Here is a 27,059-nt window from a genome sequence, read left to right on the forward strand (position 1 = left end):
GTTGATGAAGGGAAAGGAGACTGGACTTGTCATTTCCCTTTCGGACCCTCGGGAGCCAGGTGTCTCTCTTTAATGGAGGCATGTGGAGACTAACGTAGGTTAATGAGCTATGCAGGCCCCAGAGGAGAAGAGCATTATAGGCTATATGAGATCCCCTCTCATCTCTTCATCCCTCCATTTGTGTCAGACCCTGGGAGACAAAAGGGGAACAAAAGAGGACGTGATGGAATGGAAGTAGAGATACAAGAGAGACTGAGTGAGCACAAAAAGATAGAAAGACATAACAAACAGAAAAGAGAAAGAAAGCCAGGTCTGCCAGCCGTTCAAAACAATTAAGTCCTGGATGAGATTCACTCCATAGGTTCCACTGCCAAGCAAGGCCCAAATGTGGCAGTAAAGGGAAAGCTTAGCAAGAGTGGGTCTAATCAGAAACAGACTCCCTACGACAACAAACCAAACCACACACACACGGGAAAGTCGACACTTTACATATTAAAGCTCGGCAGGGAAAAAAGCCTGTGGAAACATCAAATCGTAATGAGGAACAGGCTCAGTGAGAGCATAAGGCATGAAGAGGAAGAGGCAGAAAGACAGAGGATCGTGATGATGACGAAAGAGAGAGCTTTTAAATATAATGGACGTATAAGCCCAAACCACAGATGTCCTTTGAGGATGTTTTAAGTGTGTTTGTTGTTGAGTTGTACTCCATGGCTTTACTGTGTTCCTTCTTTTGTCTTGCTCTCAGATGTGGCTTAGTCTTTTGTTTGGTTGTCTGCGGCAGCATTGCTGTATAATCCATGAGTTTAGAGCTCGCAACCATCTGAGCAGATTGTGTCTCTGTCCCCAAAAATGAACGTGTGTTCTGCAAATATGCTGGCAGTAGAGAGGAGTGTTAGTGTTTCTGCATGTGCATTGTATTGGCGTGGTTAGGCATGAATGATAAAGGCAGATGAGAGAAAACAGAACAGGAAGAAGGAAATAAAAGCAACAGTGGAAGGACAGAATAAAAGTGTAGGAGAAATTGGAAGAAATATGGAAAAAATAGGGGAGATAAAGCTCCAAGCAGAGCAGAGGGAGGAAGAGAGGAGGATGTGTGATCAGGTTTGAGCCTAGGAGCAGAGAGCACAGTAGGGTTTGTGGCACAGCCGATGGAGAGGCAGACTTGCATTCCAGGCTTGATCCTGTGTAAACCCTGTCTGTTACTGCAGATCTGATATGGAAATAAGAGGCCAGATGGGGGCTTCTACTGGCCTTATAAGGGATTGTGGCTTGGCCTGGATGGATCACGGGTGAAAAGCCATGGAGAATGAGAAAGAGAGAGAGGAAGAGACAGGGACTGCCCGGTAGCTGGGCATTTGAAGGAAAAAAAAAAAAAAAACATGAACCAGACAGAAAATGAGAAAGATACAGCAAAGTGGATATGCATGAAGAGAAACTAGAAAAGATATAGAGAATAGACAGCAGCAGAGAGTAAGACAAAGACTGGAAGAGAAAAGAAATAGTGGATCAAACCAAGATGCTGCCTTTCTGGTGATATTCTTGTTTTTCTCTTCTCTGATGTTGTTTCAATGATCTCTGGTCTTTGAAGGGATTCATCAGGGCCCGAGAACAGAAGCAATTTCCCCTTCGTCACACAATAGCAAACTTAACAATAGAACCCCGCACAACTTGATTGGTACAATTCATCCTTCTACTATTGTTTCAGCCTGAATCCCAAAGGTCCACTTATTCTAGGATTTTTCTGTACTGCCAGAAAGTATAACGTTGCCCTTGAGAAAGCATGCAGAAAAGCTTACACAAAAGCTTACACCTTGGTTACGTTGAATTCTTTGGCTGCACTAATACCAAATACATGTATATTTCTTCATCAACTATGCTCCATCTGAACCATACCAATACCTGCACTGTTGTATCCATATTCCTTCACTCTACCCCCTTTATTCTACATTATGTTTAGGACTAACCTTATTTGCCAGTCAAGATGTTCAGACAGTGGGAGACAAAAACCTGCTGAGAAACTTGATCAGCCACGCTAATCTGATCAGCTACACTTTGTTCAAGTGTGTCTTATTTAAAGAGGACAGCACTCTCAGCATGGCGTAACCCAAACATCGTCCTATCCCCTTTCAGTCAAGGATCCTGGGGAGCTGACACAGTCATTTGATCTACCACACCTTCTGATCTAACCACCCCTCAAGCCTCCAATCCAGCCTGCAGCCTAAACACGACATACCTGCACCCAAATGTTCAGCCAGCCACATCAGTCAGGGCTCATTAGGGTGAAAACTCATGACACAAGTGTTTCTCGTTTCCTAATCAGTTAGAAGGCAATAGCCTCCTTTCCTCCCTAGAGTGTGTATGTGCGTGCACGCGCATGCATTTGTGTGTGATGAAACATTCTTGAAATAGAGTGAAACATGTAAAGTGCCTTACGAATGTATGATCAAGGGAGTTCTGCACACCTCCCTTAAATAAATGAGTAAAATTTGTATGTGCACAACACCAAAGAATACATAAATATGTATATATGAAATGAAAGGTGCAATACACACACCCTTACCCCTACTTTGTGTTCACATGTCAACATCAAACAGATTCATTATGCACCCCGGCACATTACCTTCGGGATGAAAATAGTAAATGATGTAGACAAAATCTTTGCCCTCCGATCTCTTCAGCTGATAAACACTAACCTAGAACTGACTTGTCTGTTTTTCTACTCATTCATAATCACTCTCTGCTAATAAAGACCTCGCACACATACGCGTACTATACAAACACAAGCCATACCTTCTCCATCCACCCCACTGAGCCAACAGCTGCTTCCAGCAACACCAAACTGTAGCTGCCAAATCCACCAAAACATTAACCATGACTGACGGTAACATGCTATTCCCTACAGAAACATTTAACCACCCTTTTAAAGAGAGTAAAAAGGAGGAATGTTGATGGTTTACTGCTGAGCTGTGATTCCTTCAAATCATCACCTCTCCCCCTTCACAGCTAATCCAATCTGACACAGTACGCCCATGTCACCAGGCATGGGAGGTGTCTCCCCCATACCCCTGGCCCTGACCCCTACCTTTAGTCAACTTACCAGAGGCTCAGATAATGTTTCCCAACCGCTAACCATTAGGCTTTAATGAATAACAGCAGTGGCTGAGATGACCTGTGGCTGAAAGTGGCCTTTCTTGTCTCTGATATCATGACCTTGTTAATGCCCTCTCGGTGACTGGCATGGACTGTCTGATTTTGCAGGTGCTTTTCAGAATGGCCCACATGCCCTCGCTATTTTCTCCTCCTCCCTCTCTCCTCCACTCTTAACTAGGACTTTTATACTTTCCTCTTATACTGAATGTGTCAAGTGATCAATCTGCCCACACATTTTACATTTCACATATTTTATATGGGCTATACCATTTCTTTTCAAACAGAATTTGATGTCTGCTTCTCCCACTCCATCATTTCCTAGACGTCTCTTTTCAGTCACACTAGCAAATGTGTGTAATGGTATTATACGGCCACGACCTTGTGTTTTATGTCACTACATTACTGTTAAGATGGTGGGTGGGTGTATGGGATGAATTAATATTTACAATGTTTTGCAATTTTGAAGCCTCAAAATGGGCAATGTGGCAGTCACTATGAGGTGATTTTTTTGGAAACAAGTGAGTAGAGTTGGAGCGTAGGTGACATATAATTCAATATCAATTAACATCAGCTAATGCAGCTAAACTTACAGCACTTATTGTTATTAAGTACCACTAAATTTCATGACAGAATCCTATGATGGCTTTGTTGTTACCATAACTCTTTCAACAACTATGGTCTGTACCAGTAAATTTTGTGTTATTCAGTAAATGAAATAATGTCTGACTCAGCCGTTAAGCCATGGCTACGTGTCAGTCAAAGCCCATATAGCCTGGCAGACACAGACTGCACTCAGCTACTTTTTAGCTTAATATAATTTAAACAGGTTAGCTCAATGAAAATGTGAGAACTATAAATCAGGGGTGTCAAACTCATTTCAGTTCAGGTGTTACATTCAACAAAATTTGCTCTGAAGTGGGCTGAACCAGTAAAATAATAACATAACAATATATGAATAATGTCAACTCCAAACTTTTCTCTATATTTTAGAGTGAAAAAAATAAAATTAAACAATGAAAATGTTTACATCTACATACTGTCCTTTTAAACAATGTGAATAACTTGAACAAACTGAAAGAATAAGTGTAATTTTAACAATATTATACTTCAGTTTATCATTTCCACTTACAGATCAGTGTGGATCTACAAATACACAAAACATTTAGTAACAGGCAGAATGTTGTCAAAATAGCACTTACTTTTCTTAAGACATTTCAGGTTCTTCACCTTTGTTCAGATTATTCATATTTTTTTGTGAAATTATATTTTGTTTTAGAGTAAATACATGAAAAATATTTACATTTACAAGGAGAAAAATTTGGAGTTGTGAGCATTTATAGATTATTATGATAGTATTTTACTGGTCTGACCTGCTTGAGATTGAATTGGTCTGTATGTGGAACCTGAACTAAAATGATTGTTAATATCTTAATATCTATTTTTGCATTTCACAAATTCATCCCAAGGGCCAGACTGGACCCTTTGATGGGCCGGATTTGCCCCCTGGGCCGCATGTTTGACACCTGTGCTATAAAAAATAAACATGTCTAACTCTGCTATGGGGACTGGAACATTCAACTTACTGTAGATTTTAACACCTCATCACTTTTCAGCCACTTGCTATTTGCATGTATTTGTAATCAAATGGAGCTGAATTACTAAAAACACCATTGAAAATACTTCTAATTTCACTGCCTTTAAAAAGGGCTTGAGCAGATGCATTGACACTGTGTACACTGTATTACAAGTTATGCAGAAGGAACTGTCCAGTCCCATTAAGACTCCTGCTGTCTTTGCTGGCTGGCTGGAACATTAAGAGGGAGTTTAGGCTGACAGCTCTGTTTCAATGGCAGCACGAGGCCAATATCTGACATACAGCTGTCAAAAAAAAGAGACACTTATTGTGTGTGTGGTTATGTGTGTCTGTTAAAGGTGCAGGAGTTGTGAGGAGGTAAAGCCTGAGTGAGTGAAGATTACCAGTGGCTTGAAACATTATCACATGCTATTAGCACTTTATCACTGTTCATTAGGCTGATGGTCGGCGAGAGTTGCTTGACAGCCCTGTGGTCAGATAGGAAGATGGAGAAAAGGGAGGGGAAGGGATAAAAATAAGGAGATAGAATGTTCAAACTGAACTAATGTTGAAAGGAAATTAGAATAAGGGGAAAATCAGTGAGCATGATAAAGGCCCACTTGTTTCAATCAGTCACTGTCAAAGATTGTACACCCTAGTATCACAGGTAAATAGGAATACTCTGAAAGAAAAGAGAACATCTGCCGTTTTCCAAAAGAAGAAGGTGAAGCACAATTTGGATTGTCAGAGCAAAAATGTAAAGTCAGAATGCATACATCAAAAGAATTACCCATGGACAGACTGTAAGAGCTTTCTGTAAACACTGCATGATCATAGAAATGCATTAAACAATGTTGTCACCCAGTCAAGCTTAACTTTGAGGCCCCTGATAACTGCTGCTGTCTTGTATGAAGTAGGAGACAGAGGAGCAGTAAAGCTGTCTCACTATCAGACAGAAACATTAGTCGCTGTCACACTCTGGATGCCTTCACACAGACAACAGTTTAGTGTATCATCAAAGCCAAAACAGCTCTCATTTCTGAGATCTATTGGCGCTATACAAGATGAAAAGACACTTGAAATGGAAGTACACATTTACAAAGTAGATGAGGACACTGCTGTTTTGGTTGCTCAAGTAATCTAGAATCATTATGCATGCTATCAAACACATAAACAATGCATGTTTTTTTCTATTTCGTAACAGCTTCTAATGAGGATGATCATTGAAATGCATGTAAACTAGGAAGAACTTCAAAAAGATAGACTCTGTTTTAGGTCACTGCTGGAGTTGCTGTGAAAGTTCACAAAGTAATAGTTTGCTCCAACTCCCCTTCTGTCCTTCCTATTCCCCCTTTTATCTAATTTTGGACCACTCTGCAAGCCAGCAGTAATGAATTGGCTAATCACAGTTATCTGGCCCATTCAAGTGCTTTGTAAAGCAAATCAATAAAGCCTGGCACTGAGCCAGCCATCCACTTTGACAGACGTTGCTCGCTAATCTATTTCTGTTTTTTTTTTTTTTTTGTGTGTGTCCTAAAGATGTTTACTCTTTCTCTGTCTGTCCCTTTTCTCTCTGTGTACTTCAGCAAGGTCAGTGGGGAAAGTGGAGAAGAAAAAAACATACATTCCATGCCAGCTGGCAACCTGGAGGACAAAAGTTAAGCACCAAGTACTTAAAGTTCATTTGACAGGGAGAGAAATTTTCACTTTGATTGGTAGAACAGTTCGAAGCCACTGGAGCTCTGAGACATACACCTCGGGCAAGAAAAAAATAACTATACCCCTACTATGCTGTTTCCACAGTAACAGATCAATAACAGCAACGCAACAACTGATAAGAATTTCTATGAATTTCAAATGTTCTCCCTACGGTGCCTACATTGGCTACAGACTAAACAGGAATATTGATAGGCCATGAGGCCCTGCCTCCCAGAACAGCTTCCTTGCATAATGTTTTGGACATATTTTGTTGTGTTTTTTCTACACATAAAGTATTAGACTGCCAGGGTGTGTGGGTTTGAAATACCATTATTCATAAGAAGGGGAAAGGCCACTTTGTATTAAAAGAAATATTTAGGAATTTTCAGCTTATTTTCACTTCTTCAACTTGATCCTTACGAGGAAGATACAGATCTGGGTTGCCAAGGTTGTTTGATGTGGCTTTCAAATCCTAATGACACTACTGCACCCGACACTGGTGAAAACCACACACTCCACTGCCACAGGCATAGAATGACTCCCAGTCTCAGTGTAGGAGCAACACTACGAGAGCAGAGCCAAGGCCTTCTCTTTCCACAAAACCAAAAGTACTTTCAAGTGTGAGGTTTCCATGTGCAAGGTAAACACTAATGCTGCAATCATCCAGATTTTGAAATTTAAAAAAAATCAACAAGAAATAGGCTGTAGAAACTGGATTAATAGTCTTTCTGTACCCAGTCTCTGGTGAAATGTGCCTCTAATCAGCAATGGGTTAATTAATCTCACTTATGAAGTTAAGTCCAATTATGGGCGCACTCAACAGAGTAATTCATTTCCTGAGAAAATAGGCACTGCCAATAACAAATGAAATAAATAAAACGAAGTGCTCTGCTTAGGAAAAACTGTGATCTTGGAAATGAATTAATGAATAAGTACTGCACAACATATTTATGGGCATGAGTGATTCTGTCTTTGTGTCTTCTGGGAACTGGCATGGTAGCATACTACAGGCTAAATTAAGCTTCTATGTATAAAATCCATCTGTAGTAATAAAATGTATGCACAGTTTGAGCATTTGTCTCTTGTTGTTAGATAATGAAAAACGCTTCCTTCGAGACACCAGCAAAGAAAAGAGCAAGCAATTAGAGAAAGAGAATGGAGTGGGAGACAGATAGAAGGAGAGAAAGCAACAGTGAGCTGTTTGAATGTGATTAATGAGATCACTGCAGGGAAGGCTATGTCATTGTAATAGTCGAAGCAGGGAAGAGAAGAAGAAAAAGACGGAGGGAGGGAACGAGACTCAGACGGAGAAAGAAACAGGAAGAGAGGAATAAGAGGGAGGAAAAAAAGAGCTAGAAAATGAGAGGGGACAGCTGGTTGGACAGCCAGGACACATTTAATGCAATGAAAATAGCAGGGACGCGACTGAGAGAGCGAAGGACAGTGCAAAAAAGAGTAAATCAGAGAGACTAAGAAGGAAGAAGCAGATATAGTAAGACTTGGATGAATGGAACAGCAGGGGCTCTCAGTCTTCCATTGGCCTTTTAACAGTGAAGTGTTTAGAGAAGCCAGGACCAGGTCTGGCAGATAGGGAGGCTTGTACTCTAAAGACAGCCATGAAAGACACAGTCTGCTGCCGCTGCCTGGGGCTGCCGGCTCTTTATCTGGCTCAGGGTTAAGAGCTGAGCTGGAGGGGGTCAAGTGGAGGCCAGGTTCCTAAAGGTCACACAGACATCCTACCAGTTCACAACTCAATGAACATACCACCCATTAGCTTAACTAGAGAGATGGTTATGGCAATTAAACAACAAAGGGAAATCTTGACATACATAAACACCCTCTACCCATGGTCATACCTGTCATTCCTCCAGACTTAAAACACTCATATGTATGATTTGCAAGGTTTCAAAAAGGCATTCAGAATGTCAAGCTTCAGAGTAGTGAAATTCCTTGGTAAAGCTCGGCAAAGATGGATATTAATACCACCCAGTGAGAGGCTATTCCAGACAAAATATAAAGCAGACCATTCATGTAACACTTCACAGTTATATGAAGGTCTGCTTAATATAACCTGTCTTCCCTTTTCCTTAGAGGCTAGAATCTTAGAGGTCACACACCGGTAGTCTCTCAAGTTTGGTTGCAATCACTTAAAGGACAGAAAATAAAATCTACATCTATATGGGCGCTTCTATGAAACTGGTACCTAAAAACAGGACATGGGGGCTAAAAATTCAAACCAGATATAGCAAGTTTGGAAGCACTTTGGGTCTATTATAAAAATAAAAACTTAGTGAGATAAAAGAGAAACTATTTGTCAGATAAAACACATTTTTTTAGTATTTTACATTATATTTACTACAAAAATCTGCATGTAACATGGTCAAAAGAACACGAAAATTACACGCTACTAGTTTCTTGAATATCTCTTTATTCTCTCACAGGTACATTTTGGGAATTGAACTAATTTACGCAAGGCAAAGTGTTTCACAAAAATGACCATTGTTGCAAACTCATTCATGATTTACAGTATGTGCATTTAACTGGGCAGGTTCTGCATGTAACACAAGTGGACACGACGGATTACATACAAAACCTGGAATGAGACTGCCGAGTCATGAAAAAACAGCATGTCTGGATTAGAAAAACCACTAGGATCAACAAATTTAACACAGTGTCTTTATTTATAGAGGTATACAAGAGCATTTCAAGCCATGTTCAACTGTGCATATAACAACTGAAAAGGGTTCTATCTTCACTGTTCTCTTTTACTTTGTTTTAACTGATTATTATTTATGTTTTATTGATTCTGTTTTAATTGTAATTGTGTGTTTTTAACCTGTCTCTTTTCCATTTTTGTAAAGCACTGTGAATTGCCCTGTGTATGAATTGTACTATACAGATAAATCTGCCTTGCCTTGCCCTTGCCTTGCATGTGGTCCAGATAATATGCATTAACACTTAGGTAGTTTTTCATGGCCCAATTTTGGTCCTATTTTGGCCCCAATATTTTATTAAAAATTCATTAATTTTGGGATGGCTCAGAGCAAGAGTGTAATTTTTTTTTTTTTTGCATTTATCTGAGGTCATCATTAGGTACATCCTGGGGTGAAATATGTCTAAATTTCTCTTTTATTATTGGGTCTAAAAATTTGGCAAAGTGCCAGATACCAAAATGTACCCAATTTCATAGAAGCATCCATATGCACACGTTTTACAGTAAGAAATTTTCATTCAGCCTCTTTGAGAAAAGTATTGCGTGTTGTGTTCTGAAGAAAATGTCTTTACTTGCACAAGTTCTTCAGGCGATGCTATGCTCCAAGTCAATGTCATTGGGTAAACTGAGGATGTGCTGCTCAGTTTAACATGATTAAAATGATGGCAGGCAATCTAAGAAGCTGGAGCCCTGAAGATGACTGTAACAGATACATATTGGTAGCTGTCATTTCACTAAAATTCTTATAATGCCTCTATGTCACTTGTCATTTTATCACTTTCCTTGGTTTGAGATGGAGTTGCTTGCTTCATATGGGTTTCATTTCATTTTCAACAAGTCAAACAGAGGGATGCAATTATTTGCTCTGTGAGGGATTGATTGGACTTTACTATTCAATGTGAAACAAAGTGATACAGCCGTTATTATGGCATTCAGTGAGAAATGACAATTTGTGAGTGGATTGGAAACCGATTCTACCTGGTGGCAATTATAGATGTGCTTTTCACTTGTAATTGTATTTCTTCGTCTTCTTAGCTAAGGGTTAATACAAGTCATATAGTGAAAATTGGAGATGTTTAATAAAGTCACTATTATGATCAATTCGCAACAACATGAGGACTCACTTCTAAACAAAGAAAACAACCAAAAACTCTTGAAAATGTGCGTTTATGGACTTCATTTACTACTTCATTTCATCTCTGTGTGTATGTATGAGTAAATGTGTAGTGTGTATATGATGGGGGTGGAGGTGAAAGGATGCCTCAATTCTTCAGAGTAATTTGTACCCCTGGAGGAACAGGATGGGCTTCCATTCAGTTGTTGCCATGGGCCTCAGCTGTTGCTAGGGATGTCAGCCTCAATGCTAGTTTGAGTGTCTCCCTCTCCATCTCCCTCTCTCTGTCTCTCTCTCTCTCTCTGTCTCTCTCTTTCTCTCTCTCTGTGCCTGTCTGTTCATCTGTCATCATTCTGTTTGTCATTGTGTCTGCCTATCCTTCCCCTTGTCTAACTTTGAACTTTTTTTCTGCCTTCTTTTTGTCTGTTGCCAGTTTCCCTACCATAACCCTGAGGACAATCCAGGTGGGTTAAAGCAGACACTGAGTTCATGGTTTAAAGTGACAACAAGTCTGCTCAGCTGGTCTCTCTCTTCCACATAAAAAAAAAAAAAAAAAAAATCAGGCCAGAAAGAGCAGACATGACAAAGGCAAAGCAGGACATGAACGAGTCAAGCAGGTGACCAGCCTTTGGGCAGAAGGCAGGGGTGGGAGTCAGGGGGAGGGAAGGGGTGACCACTTGTCGATTAGGGCCCTGTAGGAGCAGCTGCCTGTATTTAGTCTTTCAAGTCCCCGGCACTTTTTGCACTAGGATCAGCTGCTATTCTCAGCAACACTCCAGCGCTGTCTGCCCAGCACACACAAACCCTGCTGCTACTTAGGCCACTGTGAGAGCCATGTGAGTCAGCGATGCACCCTCTGCTATGTTAACCAGTTGAACAACACATTTGTCCAGTTAAACACCTGAACCTCTCTTTCAAGTTGTCCCCTTCAGCTGCCAGGGGCCTCATCCAAACCAATTCCTAATTACTCACCAAGGCATGATGACAAGAACTAATTAGGCCGAAAACAGCACATCATGGTTGAGGGCTTGAAGGATAAAGAGGACAATATTTTTTTTTTTTTTTTGTAAATCCAGTTTACTGCTGATACAAACAACCTACTAATCAACTTCTGACTTCACCAATCAAACAACCTTTAATTTCAACACCAGTCAACGTTCACATCCTGCGCTGTAGTTTGAACATAACATGCACTGTGTTCAAACTATGAGCCATACCCTTAAGCTATCAGCTTTTTATCAAACAGATACATTTTAATGTTAAGAACTCATAAATATAAATATCTATTTTTTTTTATTTAACAAATAATCCTACGTAGACCTGAGTAATTATATTAAAAACAGAAAACAGGAAATGAAAGTCATCTGGGAATGCGTCCCTTTCGTCTCAGGTTCAACAACTCTAAATCCCTGGGGGTCTGTTTGAGAAAACCAGGATGTTGGATTTTCATTCTCACAATCTGAGAATTGACTTTGATTAACAGGGGAATCCTTAATGTGCTTCTGCTGAGCTTGCTTTAAACTCCCCATTCATCTATTGCTGGGATGTGTTTCAACATCCAATTTTACATGTGCAGCTGTGCCCTCCATCTCTATCTATATCAAAGGCAGCGCTCCCTGCAGCTCCTCTTCTCCTTAATACCGTTGTTGCTTCCCACCAATCCCAGTCCCCATGTGGGATATTCCTGTGCTTAAGCACAAAGTCAACCACACACAGCCAATTCCAATTTAGATGATGCAATTTTTGGGTAATATGTATTCAGAACTGCATAGCAGATTGACTATCTTTATAATTTGACCCGTAGAGTCCTATTGCAGGATTTTGGTCTCTAGAAACATAATAGTGATAACTGAAATGATAGAGCTTGGAGTGGATAATACGTAGCCTGGTGTGTATTAATGTAAATTTAGGTCTAGAATTTAAATGGAACATTAACTTATAACTGGGGTTACATGCATATTACAACATGTACTGTGCAGCTCTAAACAGGCTTGAGAATTCGTTCTGGTCCAGTTTGGCGCAAAATGGAACTGGTTTCAGTCTATCTAGAGAGACACAGACTAGGCCTTAACTATTGATTGCCCCCTTGCAGCTTTCTGCTGAGGTGAACATCTACTGCCCTCTACAATCAATCACTGCCTCCAGGGGTGCCACCCAGAAGTCCACAGCCAATTTCTGAAAGCCTTATGACACTCACACTACACACAGCTCTCACAAGAGAGCTCTAGGTTTTACGGTAGGTTGGCAATAATAATACATCACCTTCTACTGATGCACAGCTCTAGGAAAAATTAACAAGCCAGTGTTCATAAGTATGTGTTTAAGTAAAAGTAAACTTGTTTATCAAAGAAACATGGCATTTAGAGTATGTATGGTATCTGCAGAAAATGACAACTGTCCAAAAGAGCAAAAAATGCAGAATTTGTGGATCTTCATAAAAATTTTTCCACAAAATTAATTTTATGTTTTAACTTCTAGAGTTCACAAATCAATATTCAGTGTTCATTCATGTCTTGTGTTCATGTACCATGACATACTGTCACCCAGTCTTTCATATCACTGTTGCATGGTTTATGCCACTCAAAAATTCAACCATCTCAGATTTCTTGATGGCCTGTGATGATCCCTCAACTTGTCGATCACATTCCAGAAGTTTTGAAAGGGAATCTTTGAATCTAAATTACGCAATAAATTCCAGAACTTGACATACTGTACAAATGCAGTACAATTAAAAGAAGAGAAGTCATATTGATTTTGATTGTGTTTACCTCGTATTGAGAAAAAAATGGTGTTGTGTGTCTAATTACGTGGACATTAATCTCAGCGTCACTGAATAATGTTTTTATTTATGTTTTTGGTGACCAGTTTAGCATGATTATACACTGCACTGCTTAAAGAGAGATTAATATGTCATTGTTTATTTTATGTTTAGATAATAAGCCAATAAAACAAAAACACACAAACATCCTATAACATTCACATATGATTATTAAAAATGTCAGCCTAATATAATGATCTAACTACACAGACTGACATTGCTATTGTTTTTGCAGTTTGATTAATGATGTAGCTCTCATCTATATACATCAACATGGCATAACATATGAGGCTCAAAATTGCAATGTGTTTCCTGCAGTCTATCATACTACCTACATTCTCCTCACCTTGGTGGCTTCTTCCCGCCACACCCTCTTAACCTCTCTTCTTCAATCAATCTCCTGAATAAGCCTGCCACAGGCGCAGGTTTTGCCCAATGCTATCCCTTCTGCTTTGCCATGCTCCAGCAAAGCCCAGGAAACAGTGGTGAATACAGCAGGAACTGGTCTGCAGGGAGAGCAAGTGGGAGGTGAAGGGAGGGAGGGGGAGTGGGATTGAATTGGGAAGCAGGAGATGGTGTGTAGGGGAGGGGGAATTCTTTGGGAAGGGAGCCAATCCAATTACAGGCAGCGGTGCAGCCCTGGTTTCTTTGGCAGAACTAAATTCACATTTCAACAGTCTCTTCCTCCCTGCCCTAGTACCATTTTCCTTTTCCTCCTATCTCTGTCTTTTCCTGCTAGTCTAATTTTTTTCTCATCATGGCTTTCATTCACACCCTCTAACCATGCATGAGCGTACACCACACCCCTTCCTCTCCCCACCTGTTTCTTGGGGTTACAAGAAAAAGGCAGAGGTACAAAATTGTATCACCCCCAATGCATCAAATCTTGCCATCCTATAGCTGTGCCATTGTGAGATCTGGAGCAGCCTGTAGCGTCCTAGCCTCTGTATGTGTCTCACACCTCTGTAGAGGCTTATCAGCTCTCTGCAGAGGAGGTGTAACCAGGGCGCATCAGGTCACCCTATCCCTCTGCCCTCCCTGTGACACCTGAGGGACTGAGTGGATAACACTCTCAATGTAAACACATGCATATTTCATTACAAAAAGCAATGCCTTCTTTTTCAGAGCTCTGCAGACTGTCAGTGAATAGTTTGATAATAGTCACTCCCTCTTTCATGCACAAGTGGCCAGTCTGCTTATTAAATTATGTGCTTGCATGCAAATCACTCTTGGTCCTTGTCCAGAAACCTATCTGTATGCAGATTTAGGCACAGTGGTGGAAAAGCCTTTTCTATTCACCTGTGTTTAAATATATACTAGTACACTCTTGCTGTTAAAATATATGTCTACTAAATACAATAACGAGTTTGATTCCAATTTATACTGACCGCTGGTTTTGCATATCCCTTTAAAATTTCTAATGAACAATTGTCTTTTCTTTTTTTTTTGTATATGAGCGTCATTACCTATTTGGTTGCTCTATTAAATGTATTTGTTCTGACTAGTGGACCGTGGTACCTTTGCTCTAGGTGGCTTTCTCATACATTGGTGAATTCTCCCCCATGTTAGCGTTACTGTGGTTACAGTCATGCCTCTGTGACGAAAAAGCCTAAGTACACACCAGCAGACAGGGCTGCTTTGCATAGATGCTCAAAAGGGAGTAGAAGATGTACGACAGACACATTGGACTGGGGGTAGGCAGCAGCTACAGACAAGAGGTGGAAGGAAACATGGAGATAAAAACAATACACAAGCAACAGCTACAAAGTGTGGAACATTCTCTTCTCTGTATCATCTATTTCAACCTAGTAGAAAAAAGTGCTAAATTATTGAGCAGCTCAAACAGGGGGATTACATAGAACGAATACTCTCTCCAGCACAGCCTGATTGGTGTATTGATTTAATTATGAATAGATGGAGACCAAAATAACTAAGCCCAGGATCATTTGTGCTGTGTTGCCAGGCTTGAAATAACAAAGATTTTGGCAAATCAGGTATCAATCAAAATGGTTTTAGCAACTTGCTTTTGCTATCGGCATCTTCTCCTGAGCTCTCTGCAGCTGTTGTTATTGGGGGAGGGATGTCTGTGAAGCCAGTTACAACCCTGTAACACACTACTGCTGTCACTCAAACAGGCAGCCCCATGGGAGGAGGAGCTAAGAGACTACTGACAAATCCTTCCACCAGCTGTCTACATGTAGTCTAGAAAGGAACATCCATATGCAAAGCAAAAAACTACTGTGACAAAATGCACAGCAGTTTAACACAAACACATGTATTATTACCATGCAGCATTTAAGTATAACCATCAGCTGCCTGTGTAGATGCCAAACAGTGCAACAGCTGTTTTGTGTTAACCAACCAAACATTTCTGATTGACAGTTTGACTTTCATTCTTTCAAGGCATAATAGTTTCCTCATCCTCCAGTCCTGTCAAGGAGTAATCTCATCTAATACCTTGTTTCCTGTGGCTAGGGTGAGAAATCTATAATTATTAACAGGCCAGCAGCCTTTAACCCTTGTGGTGTCTATATTATCCAATGAAGACTATGGGTTAGAACATTGGCCAACTCTCTCAGTTGCTTTCATTGGACCACGGTTAGAAAGGTGCCTATTAAAATTAATGGGGCAATGTAGGTTATTCAACACTGCGACACTGGAGCTCACTTAACAAGGAACTGTTAATGACCACTACAGTGAGCTGGCCATCACCGTTTCCCGTCTCCAACGCTTTGACAGCAGGCATTAAATATTAAAGAGATACGTTTCCCTTTGACCATGATCCATCTGCACAGAAATAGGACCACTTCACAGTGTCTGTACCCCACGGACCACTGGACAGCCTGGGTTCTTATGTATCACAGTGATGAAGTAGGCAGAAATCTCCAACCACAGGCCTGTAACTGCTGGGAATAAATGGAAGGAAGACAAAACTCACCTTCTTTAGACGTCCACTCTTGGTACCCACAAAGGCTACACAGTAGCCATTGTAGACATAGGAGGTGACAGAGGTCATGCGATCCCTGGTCTCGGTGTAAAGTGTGTGTCCGGTCACTAACTGAGATCCACCAAGCGGCTGATTAATGTCCAAACCGCAGAAAGAGTCATCAATGGGCACCGGCTACAGAAAAGATGAAAAAACCATGGTTAGAGAAGGTAGAATGACAAGAAAAGACAGTTAAAACAGCAGGTGAAAGACAGAAAAGAAGACATATTTAAAAAATGATATTCGACAAATGTGTCACATTAGACATAGAAACCTTTGACATGAAATGTAGGGGGAAGTGATAAAAATATCTTGCTGAGACAGACTTAAAAAATAAGACATTAGAATGTGAGTGGAGAGCGAAAAAAGTGGAGAAGCAGAGTTATAAAAGAAGACAGCTCAGTAAGGAGGAAAGATGAAGGTGACAGAGAGAGACAGAAGGAGAGAGCAATGGTCAAAGTTGTGGAAATATAGTCGGTGTCAGGGGGTGTCTGAGACAAAAATGAGGGGGTTAGAGAGGTGAGCCTGACAGAGAGAGGGAGGTCAGGGAGCGCTGGAGGTACGTGAGAGAGTCTCCCAGCCAGACAAACGTTTGCCTTTCTGTTTCACTTGGCAGACATGTTTCAGCTTCGCCTCACTGAGCCCCACCTTGCTCTCACCGTGGCTCATTACCCTGGCCTATCATCACACCTCTGCAGGACGACACATACTGCATAATAACTATTTGCACTGGCAAACACACTATGTGATAACTGTGCAACCCTCAAATAAGCATGTAATCAAAAAGTCTGCAATAAACCGTATTTACACATTCATTAGAAAGCAATCACATCCATAAAGTCTCATCCAGTTTGACTTCAGCTCCTCTGTTTATAAGACGGAGGGGGAGGAAGTCAATGAGAAGCAAAACAAAGGTCTCACTTGTGTTGAATCAGGTCAGCAGAGAGAGCTGGAGAGACAGTGGCCTTAAAATGCCATATGGAGTGAAGTGGGATGTCCAGGCAAACTAAGGCCCAGCCCATCTATATATATTTTCCTATAGTATCTTCTTAACCTATTCTACCCTTTTCTCCTTCAAAATGTATATCACCCTCTCTAACTGCATCTCATTACTCCTCCTTGTGTCACTATATCTCTATCTGCCTCTGTCTCTGTCAGAACAGTGTAACCCGACTTTTTTGATTGACATCTCCCAGTCTGGAGGCAACTGAGCCTCACACTGTGGCTGTAAAACCTTTCAGTGCAACGCAGATTTTCATGAGCGGAGCAAAAGCAATAATGCTGACAGGGAATAATCGCCTCTGCTTTTATAGTCACACCCCCACTTTATGGTACTCTCTTTTATTTCCATCACCCAAAATAGCACAGAGTGCGTAGGGTTAGTTCACTGCAGTATTTAACAAATGCCTACATCAGAGCTGTGAATCATACCAGATACTTACAAAATGTCTAAGCAACTGGCAAAAAAAGTACATATTATTAGTTTGCGGGTGCATTACTACAGCTCCTATAGATGATGCTAGAGTTGATAAATTAGATATCAATGTGTCAAAGATGGCAAAGAGTGAAAACAATTCTGCAATCTTTCTCAGCACATTTGCTGGAGAAGCTATCATAAACAAGGAGCTCTTTAGAGAGTGTTTTTCCAAAAACATCGGTTGGGAAAGAGGTAATACACAGGGTTGTAGCAAGGCCAAAATTTTGGTGAAGGTTATAAGGTGAGGATTATGTCAAGTTTATTTTCAAGATATATATATTTGAATTTTTGTTTTACTTTTTTCCCCAGGCATATCAACTTTTATATGAAAATAGTTGTAAATATTCTGGGAAGAGTTTATAGTTTATGGTACAGTATAGTTTAAAGCTAACTATTTTCTAAAATAAAATAAATTAACAAGGGCAACACAGTGGTGCAGTGGACAGCGCTCGTGTCTCTCAGCAAGAAGGTACTGGGTTCAATTCCAACACCAGTTAATGGGGGTGGGACCTTTCTGTGTGGAGTTTGCATGTTCTTCCCGTGTCTGCGTTGGTTCTCTCCGGCTTCCTCCCACCATCCAAAGACACTGATAAGTTAATCGGTTAATCTAAATTGCCCATAGGTGAACGCGAGAGTGATTGTTTGTCTCTATGTGTCAGCCCTACAATGAACTGGTGACACGTCCAGGGTGTACCCCACCTTTGCCCATAAGTAGCTAGGATAGGCTCCAAGCGACCCCCGTGACCTTAGTGAAGATAAAGCGGGTTCAGAAAATACATTAAAACATGATGCGACTGCCCACAGTCTACCTCAGTATCATTACTGTAGTACTATTTTTGACACACATACTATAGACTATATTACACACTAGGACTTTAAAACCAGGACTTTTGCAGAAGTCTGGCCATCAATGTTCGTGGTTCTCTCACTGTCATAAAGTCACAGTGTTCTGTATCTAATTGTTTGTTTTAAACATATGCTGAAACATGGACACCGAACGGATCAGATGGGAAAACTAGCAGCTATCTTGAGAAGCAGCCGAGAGTAGCAGACTTTGGCTTATCAAAAGCTACTCCCTAAAATGCATGCAGCTACTCCACATATGGTCTGTTGAGCTCCAGACCATTTGGTTCTGATTATATCTAGATTGTTTAGATGATGTTCTAGCAGACTTGGCAGCCAAGCAAAATCCCCCTGGAGTCCATGTGGTTGTGTTTTGTTTTTTTTTTTGTTTTTTTGAGTGTGTGTGTGTGTGTGTGTGTGTGCGTGCACCTTTTTTTGCAGATTTCTTTTTTTCGCTCTTTTTGTTTTTCCCCTGTCTTATCATAAATCTTTGAAGAAGTGGGGAAATGCAGATTTCCATGTCTCAGTCTTTTCCATGTGATGCAAATAACATTATCTGCGGTGAGGCTAAAAATAGGTTATCATAATTTCCGATAAATTCTTATCAAATAACACACAATACAGTAGAACATTAAATCCATGTTGAGAAATAGTTCTTACTGTGATCAGGACATTATATAGTCTTGTTACACATGACAAAAAGTGTTTCATTTGAATGAAGCATGAAACATGAATTAGATAGGACATCTGCCCTCAAAGTTTCTTTCATAGGGTATATCACTGTTATCAATACTAGCTCCCCTTTGCTCTCGCGAGTGTTTAATTAGTTAGTAGGTCGTGAGCTGTAAAAGTGAAACAGGATGATAGTGTCAGTCAGAAAGAGACACACAGGCAGCCTGATATAGAAAGAATCCCATCATGGCTCTCCTCCTTGGGAGTGACAACAAAGATGGTGTGAATCTCCAGATGGCAGAAGGCTGGACGGCTGGGTGATAAATCTTTGATTGGCTGCTGTGTCTGAATCCCCTGGCTCAGCCTCAGTTCCATTCCCAGCCTCAGCCTCAGCCTCAGCCTTGGCCTGCATGTAACCATACACACAATAAAACGCCTGCAATACGAGAATGAGAGCTGGAGGTATAATTAAGGTTCCCTGTTTTGAGCTTACTGGCTACCTGCTGTTAGCAGCAGACCAGAGGAAAGGCCCTGGGACTGCAATTTACTAACCAGGCGAGATACAGTTAACAGTTAAAAAAGTCTCTCGGGCTGGTCACAGCTTAATTCACCTCCTGTTTGGTGGAATTCAGACATGGGTGCTCTAAAAATACCCTACAGATTCAGCACATTTTCTCTTTATGTAAGACAAGATGTGAAACATGTGCTAACAGTGTGGTCGTACTGCTTGCGTTAAGGATTTAACAGCACGCAGACGGTGTTAACGTGTCTGACATATCCGGTTGTTAAATGTAATTTGTATAGGCTTTAAGAGTCTCTCAGCCATTGACATCTATCTGCATAATCCATATTATACTATGGAATTATTGACTGTTCATTGAGTACCAGCACATGGTCTTAAGGACTGTATTTTACATCTTCTTATCTCCCTGGCTACACACACAAAGCTTGAGTATTCTTGCTCTGTATTGTGACAAGAGAGGTAGATTGGTAATGGTACTGCCTGCCTAGAGAGTAGGAGGTTCAGCTTTTCAAGTGATGCCTGGCACTCTGAACACACCTATACACAGAAAGCACATTGAGATGATTGGGGATTTTTCTGGGAAAGTAAAAAGAGATCTAATTTGAGCTCCCACAGTTAGAAAGCCTCCAATATTCAGCATTGTCATCACTATATACCACTATTTCTCCTTTTCCGCCTACTCTTCATTTTTCAACCTCGTCCCCCACCTTCTCAGTGTCGCTAATGAAAGCCAACAGTGCCAATTCAAGATAATATCTCTCTCCTCCTGACAATCACCTTTGACATTGTGTTAATGGGGAATTTACAGATTTCAATAAAAGTGGTCAATTGAGTGCCCTGAGGGGATTAACAACAAAGGAAGCTGATCAGTGGCTCTCATCACAGTGAATGTAGGGATATCATTAAACTCTAAAAATACATTAAGACCTACAGCCAAACTCCACACACACACATATACATTTTTAGGAATATGCAGCATGTACACACACTGTAAGGAGTAGTCTAAGTAGTCACTAATTCTTAATATTCTTAAATTCCTATTAGCAATTACAGAATGAAAACACAGAGGACTATAGCCCCCTGGGAATGAGAGAAAATCACGACACTTAATTCTACTTGACAACATGTAGCAGAAACATGGCCTTTTATTATAAGATAATTGGGGATTTCAGAAGGAATAGATGTGTGTGATCTACGCCAGCATCAGAAGCAGACTTTCACAAGCAACGCTACCCACTACTTCTTTCACTCTAGAAGGGGAGATTGTGTTTATTTGTATTGTACTCAAGGAAAATGTTATCACTTTGATAGTTGCCAAGAAAAATAAAGCCTGTAATTTCTAAGTATATCTCATCTAAAATGTACTTGAAAGTGGATGGTCCTTGATATTAGAACTTCAAAATAAAATTACATGTAGTATGAGAATCATGTGATCACTGCACAAAGCAGTGATGAGGTAATGATTGCTGTGTTTATTTTCATTATAGCAAACGCCTTAAAACTTTGAACACTGGGGTTTTTAGGCTCATTGAAAATCTGTGATTATACACTGAATGTTTAGAATCATGTCTGAGGAAAGGAAATGAGAAGAGTGTATTATTGGAGAACCAGAAAAAATGACCTTATTGAAATAGTACAGTAGATGATTCTTTTGTCTGTTGAGTAACAGTTCATTGTGAATTGAAAACCTATAGTGTTTATTGACAAGATCCCACATGTCATGTAAAGTATTCACAAATGTACAATAATGAGTAAATAATTTAATTTCTCGTATGAATGGCTTTGACTGAAAATCTCTTTCTATAGACTTTTCTATGACTTTAATCAGCGTCTGTCACGACAACTCACCGCTTTAGTGCACTGCACATCTTTCCCAAGCAGCCAGTTGAGCTCTAGGTGTCCTGTACCCTGGTAGCAGGACTGCAGGCGTTCCTTAATTCTTGCATTGATGTCTCGAATGGTGAAGATGCAGAGTGCTGAGTCATCCGGTGGGCGATGGAACTGCTTCTGGCCCTTTGAGAAGATGGCGAAGAGCACATCATCTTGTGCACTGATGTTCAGTGAAGCAGCGAGAACACGGCCTGGCTTGCCAAGGTAGGCAGCCTGCAGAAGGCGGTACTCTACACCATTCTTCACACAGCCAATAGGGAGGGAAACATATGAGTGAAACTTGCGGTCATCTTTGCAAAGGCGAACAATGCGAGAAGTGTAGAACAGATCACTGGTGGATCCACTGGATGACATGCTGTTGTCTGGTGTCTCTGGCTGGACTGTCAGGAAGTAAACAAAGCTGCCACTTGCAAACCCATACACATAGTAGATGTCAAAGTGGGAAACCAGTGCCAGGGTATCTGATGGTATCTTGATCAGAGAGGACACAAAGTCAGTGTGCAATTCATAGTCGAGCATCGCAGAAGATTCTGGGTCACGAGGCAGCTTTCGACTAGAGATGGTAGGAAAGTAGTCCTGTTTTCCATCTACTGCTGTGCCTATAAATAGGGTGCCATCCTGGCCCTGTGAGGGAACAATGACCCCATACATTGTCCCAGTCTGGTTGACACTGGAGAGGTAGTGCTCTTTTTTATGGGAGGGCTCCACTAAGATAAAGAGGTCGTCCAATCTGAGGAGCTTGCAGACACCCTGGTAGAGGCTGCCACAAGCGAGCAACCGATTTTGGGAATAATCAATGAGGAGAAGCTTGTTGACATTGTTGGTAGCGACAAGGGGCTCAGAGCAGGGCTGGACAATCAGAGGTGGATAGCAGGCTTTGTTGTCATCCTCTGGGCCTGTATCATGGGAAACAAGAAGGGTCAGGTTGCCTGACAGCTTGTACACACGGTTGACTGCTCCAATATACAATGCCCCTGTGGTTTGGTGAACTGTCAGGTGGTTGAAGACCCAGTCTCGACGTTCTGGGTGGAAACTAGTAAATGTCTGTCCACTGCACAAGGCTGGACTCACTAAGAGCCAGAAGCCTAGTAGAGTAGCTATAGCTCCTACTTTTGGCTTCCGAGATAAAGTCCTGTTTGTAGCCCGCCAGCCCTCCATATTTACTGGGGCTACAAAAAGCAGAGGAAGCAGGAAGAGAATGGATGAGGGGAAGAAGGGAGGAGGCCTTCGCCTGTTTGCTGTTGAAGGCTAACTTGGTCGAGGCTTCACACAGGTCTTCACATGTTTCTGTAAAAGACAGAGAGATACAGGGTGTTAAACAAGTATGAGTCACATATCCTGCAAAGGAAGCACATATGACTAAATGGAAAAGGTTTTTCATTAAAGAAGTTTCAGCTTGAAAAGGTCAAAGTTCATCCTGCGTAAGTGAGCTGTGTAAAACTGAAGAGACACAGACAATGACCGGAAATCATTATGGTGCACATTCCAAAGAGTTGCTGTACGGGGCTGGACAATGAAGGAAAGAGAGGCAGGTTACAGCAACGGAAATTAGCCTGACCTGACTCATACTTCCACTGCTGCTGTCACCCACTGAGCAAGTGGTTTCTAAGAACAAATCAGTAACGACCATAAGCATTGCTCAGAAACTGACAAGTATACAAAGCCCACCTGGCCATGACTCATCAAATTTAACATCAATTTAAAAATAACTTACAGTTATTCAAGCACAGATCACACTTTGAACTATTCTCTTAACTCAGTTCTGCATATTCTGACACAAAAATGCCATGTTACTATTAAGGAAAAAAGCAACAAAAATTCCTCTCCGACAAGACATGTAGCTTTTTTGTGCTGGTTTTTCATTTGAGAACGTCAGACCTTGTATTCTACATCCACCATCTTGCATTTTATAGCCTAACTGGAACCCAGCCCCCTATCATTTGTCCCTTTTCCATATCTACATATCTCTAAAAACATACAGTAGATCAAGCAAAGTCGGCAATTTATGCAACCATGCTCAGCCTGGGCTGCAAAGATCTATCTCCATGTGCCATAAACTAAGAGACGGAGCTCTGTGCAGTCTGTCCCCGGGAGTTAATTATCTCGTCCACTGGAAAGGAAGGCCTGGATCTTATTACTGGAACAAAGTGAGAACAAATTGGGAGCCACTTGCTCACACCCCTCCCCTCCCTTCTTGTTCTTTAAAGAGCTTGTTTTACAGAATGTGAATCTATTAATTATTCTTTTCCAAACATTGCTCCCTGATTTTTTCAAAAAATCTTTTTTCATTCTATTTATCTGCTGACATGATCAGATCAAAGAGGGATTAATCAGTGGCAGCACAACAATCATCCTTAAATCAATCAGTTACCGTATTAGATCTGCACAAAGCTAGCTCATAACGAAAACCGGCCATGGAAAATGCAATGTGTGTGTGTATGTGTGTGTGTGTCTCCTTCCCAGAGTATTATCAGTGTACTCGATCAGAACCAAGCAGTGTGAGGGGCTAACAAGTGGAGACAATGGCAGCGCATCCCAAAATCAAGTATGATTAGGCGTAGCGATCCAACAAGGGTAATTACTGTGGAGCTGGAGGAGGTAAGCTGGGGAGCAACACAGGGACGCCAGGGGCTAGAACGTGTCAGAGACGGCCTTACATCGTTTGTCATGCTCTAGATTTGCATTTCCAGCAGTGGGGGCACAAGGAATCAAGGGTGAAAGATGTGGCTGGAATAATCAGCGACTACGCCTTGAATTAACAAGCACTTGCTGCTGAAGATAGAAAAAGAGTATTGTAAGAACAGATAGTGCACAAACAGGCTACTACAGCACACAGGCTGTTAAAGACAATTTTGATTTACAGAGCCGATTTGGGATTCCCTCTGAACTGTGTTTGGCCTTTTACAGACCGCATTTCAAATCTGATAATGACCATCTTGAGGTCCCTCCCCTCCCCCTGTGATCAACGGGCACGTTACTGAGCTCAGACTTAAATATAGACCCTTTGGGAGTGTATTGATCCATGTGTCCATAAACACAGCTCCTAAGGCGCAGTCAAGCTGTTCTTGGTGTGTGTGCAAGAGGAGGTGAGGGACAGGCTTTGTCCCAGAAGCACTTTATTAGTATGATCATAAAAGTGCCACTAGCCCTAAAAAAAGCAGCTAAGCCCAGACCCCTACCTTCACTTTCAGCTGCCTTCGCTCTGCCATGCTCCTTTGTTTGAGTTTGTACATGCTAGATGTGCAAAGTGGATCCCTTTGGTGGTATAATCAGCCTCCTGCTGAGCCAGCTTTCTGCTCCAGCCCCACAGCTTTTTGCCCTTTAGAGTTTTAGCTACACCCCCTCCCCTTAATCGTATGTGTATACAACATTTACACCCATCCATCCATCTTTTCTTCGTCTTTCTCTTTTTACTTCCCTCTTCTTCTCCCTGTCTTTAGGAGAAATATATGCATCACTCCCTCATGTTGTGGCAACAGCTGCAGAGGCAGAGAAAGAAAGGGACTGAATGGTGTAAATAAATGGCTCCACAAAGGTTATCCATTCATATTGCTTTCGGTAACAGAGGGAATGAAGGCTTTGTTTAAGGTGATTGCACGGCCACCCCTTTGTTGCACTTGACAGAGACCTCTCTGTATAATGCAGCTGAAGCAAAGACTTGAAAGGAATAAAAACAACACCGATCACCCCATGTGCTCAAGTCATGCCATTGTTTGTTTGTGAGGAGTCAGAATTACCAAAAAGAAAATTAACATATAAATGCAAACACAGATGATTCACTCTTAAACATACTGTGGTTACCTACTAACCCAAAAAAAAAGGAAAAAAAAAAAAAAAAGAACAAGGGCATGACTGTATTCAGTCTAAAGATTTGCGGGCAAAGCAGAACAAAGGGAGCACTTTCAGGTTTTAATTGCAAACATAAGTCAGCAATTATAAAAATGTTGCCTCAGCCACCATTTCTACCTCAGAAAACTCTTTGTGATATCAGCAGTTTTTTTAACACCTGATGATCAAATATTTGTGTTTCTGAATCCCAAATACAGTTAGTCCTAGTCATAAGAGATGCATCCCATCCGTAGCTGTAACTCAAGCATAAAGGCGGTTGGCATGTTGACAAACTTTCAAGGGCTCCAGTGTGGTACATCACATAAGAATATCAAAAGCAAAAAAAAAATAAAATCAAAAATCAAAAATATCATGGTCAGTGTCAGTACATTTCCATTATAACACTCATCCAACAATCTCTTTGGCAGAAATAGAAGCCAACAAAAGAAGAGCATCAAGTCAAGAGAGACAGAAATGCACACGTTCCAGCACAAATGCAAGCTGTGATCATGGCTCAGAGAAGAGATACTTTTGCAAAACTTCCCATTCATCATGAATAGTCAGGCACAAAAAAACTGCATTGGCACATTCAGTCAGGCTGCTTCTGAGCGCTTGTTAAACAAACTGCTCCCAGTGGTTCTGTCACTGTGTCTGGTTGTGGGTCCCTGTGCTGAAATGATGGTGATTTCCCCACAGCCACAGGACAAAATGTGGCGCTGTGCCAGCCATGGTCAGTGGGTGCTACATTGTGGCAGATTATTTCTTGAAGAGATGCACCAGCGGGGATAGGCGAGAAGGCCAAAACATGAGAAAATGTGAATAATGATAAGCTGTACAAACCATCACTGAGGGTTGTGGGTACGGTAGCCCGAGGGCAATGCAGCAACCAGCAAACTGAATTAGGGTTTTTTGGATTTCAAAGGCTTTAGGAAGTGGCCTCTGGAGCAGGAGCAACTCTAAACCTCTGTCACCCTGGAATAGGAAGCAGGTCCTCTGCCTTTGAGCATTTTGACGTTTTTTTTTTTCTATTTTGTCCTCATACATACTAAGCTTCTTAACAAAGCAGCCAAATTTGCTTAATCTCCTAAATTCATATTTACAGCAATTGTATTCCAGAAGATAAAGAACACAAACCAAAATCCGTTTATGGTGCTAAATCCATTGTTGCCGAATCGTAAAAAAAAAATAGAAGATTGTAATTTCATGCCTTGGATTAATGCCTTATTCCCTGGATGATTAATGTAAAGCGTGAAATCTTAATGCTTAAGTAAAAGTGATACGCTACAAATCAAAGAGACAACTTGGAACAGAAATAAACAAATCAGCTCCTCAAGAAAAGTGAAATGTGTAAAAATATTTTACATCTTGCTCATTGCATACTTAGCTTCCCAACTAAGCTGGCTATTTGTTCAGTAAAAACAAAAAGTTTAATGTTATCTATAGAAAGAAGTCTTTTTCTATAGGAGACTATAAAAAAGCAATTAGCAGCAGAGGTTAGTCCATTACTCTTCTCTCTTTGCTGCTATCAAGAGCAGAAATAATGAGAAGACCTACTGGCATCTTGAGTTGTTTAGCTAGAGTTATATTTATACCACTCTTCTATTTCAATAGGAAATGGATTTCTTTGCATCAATGCCAGTTATATCCATCAGCTTCCAAGGAAACATAACACATACTCTGCATCTGTTTATCCTTCCAGCCACCGCAAGGAAATGACACAGTAGCAAAGTAGAGGGATAACACCATAAAAACCACAAGAAAGTAATTGCTATCA

General features: G+C 41.0%; 1 protein-coding gene across 2 annotated transcripts in view; it reads right to left on the reverse strand.

The window, feature by feature from the left end:
* The window catches only part of plxna2 (plexin A2), a 197,954-nt gene that overhangs the window by 146,756 nt on the left and 24,139 nt on the right, over positions 1-27,059 (reverse strand). For both annotated transcript variants that reach the window (XM_030138608.1, XM_030138607.1), the window contains exons 2-3: positions 21,416-22,744; positions 16,005-16,187 (exon numbers count right to left, since the gene is read on the reverse strand). In XM_030138608.1, coding sequence (XP_029994468.1) covers positions 16,005-16,187; positions 21,416-22,615 — 1,383 coding nt within the window. In that variant the 5' untranslated portion in view covers positions 22,616-22,744. The remainder of the gene's footprint in view (positions 1-16,004; positions 16,188-21,415; positions 22,745-27,059) is intronic.

Source organism: Sphaeramia orbicularis, chromosome 7, assembly GCF_902148855.1.
Source record: "Sphaeramia orbicularis chromosome 7, fSphaOr1.1, whole genome shotgun sequence".
Lineage (NCBI taxonomy): Eukaryota > Metazoa > Chordata > Actinopteri > Kurtiformes > Apogonidae > Sphaeramia > Sphaeramia orbicularis.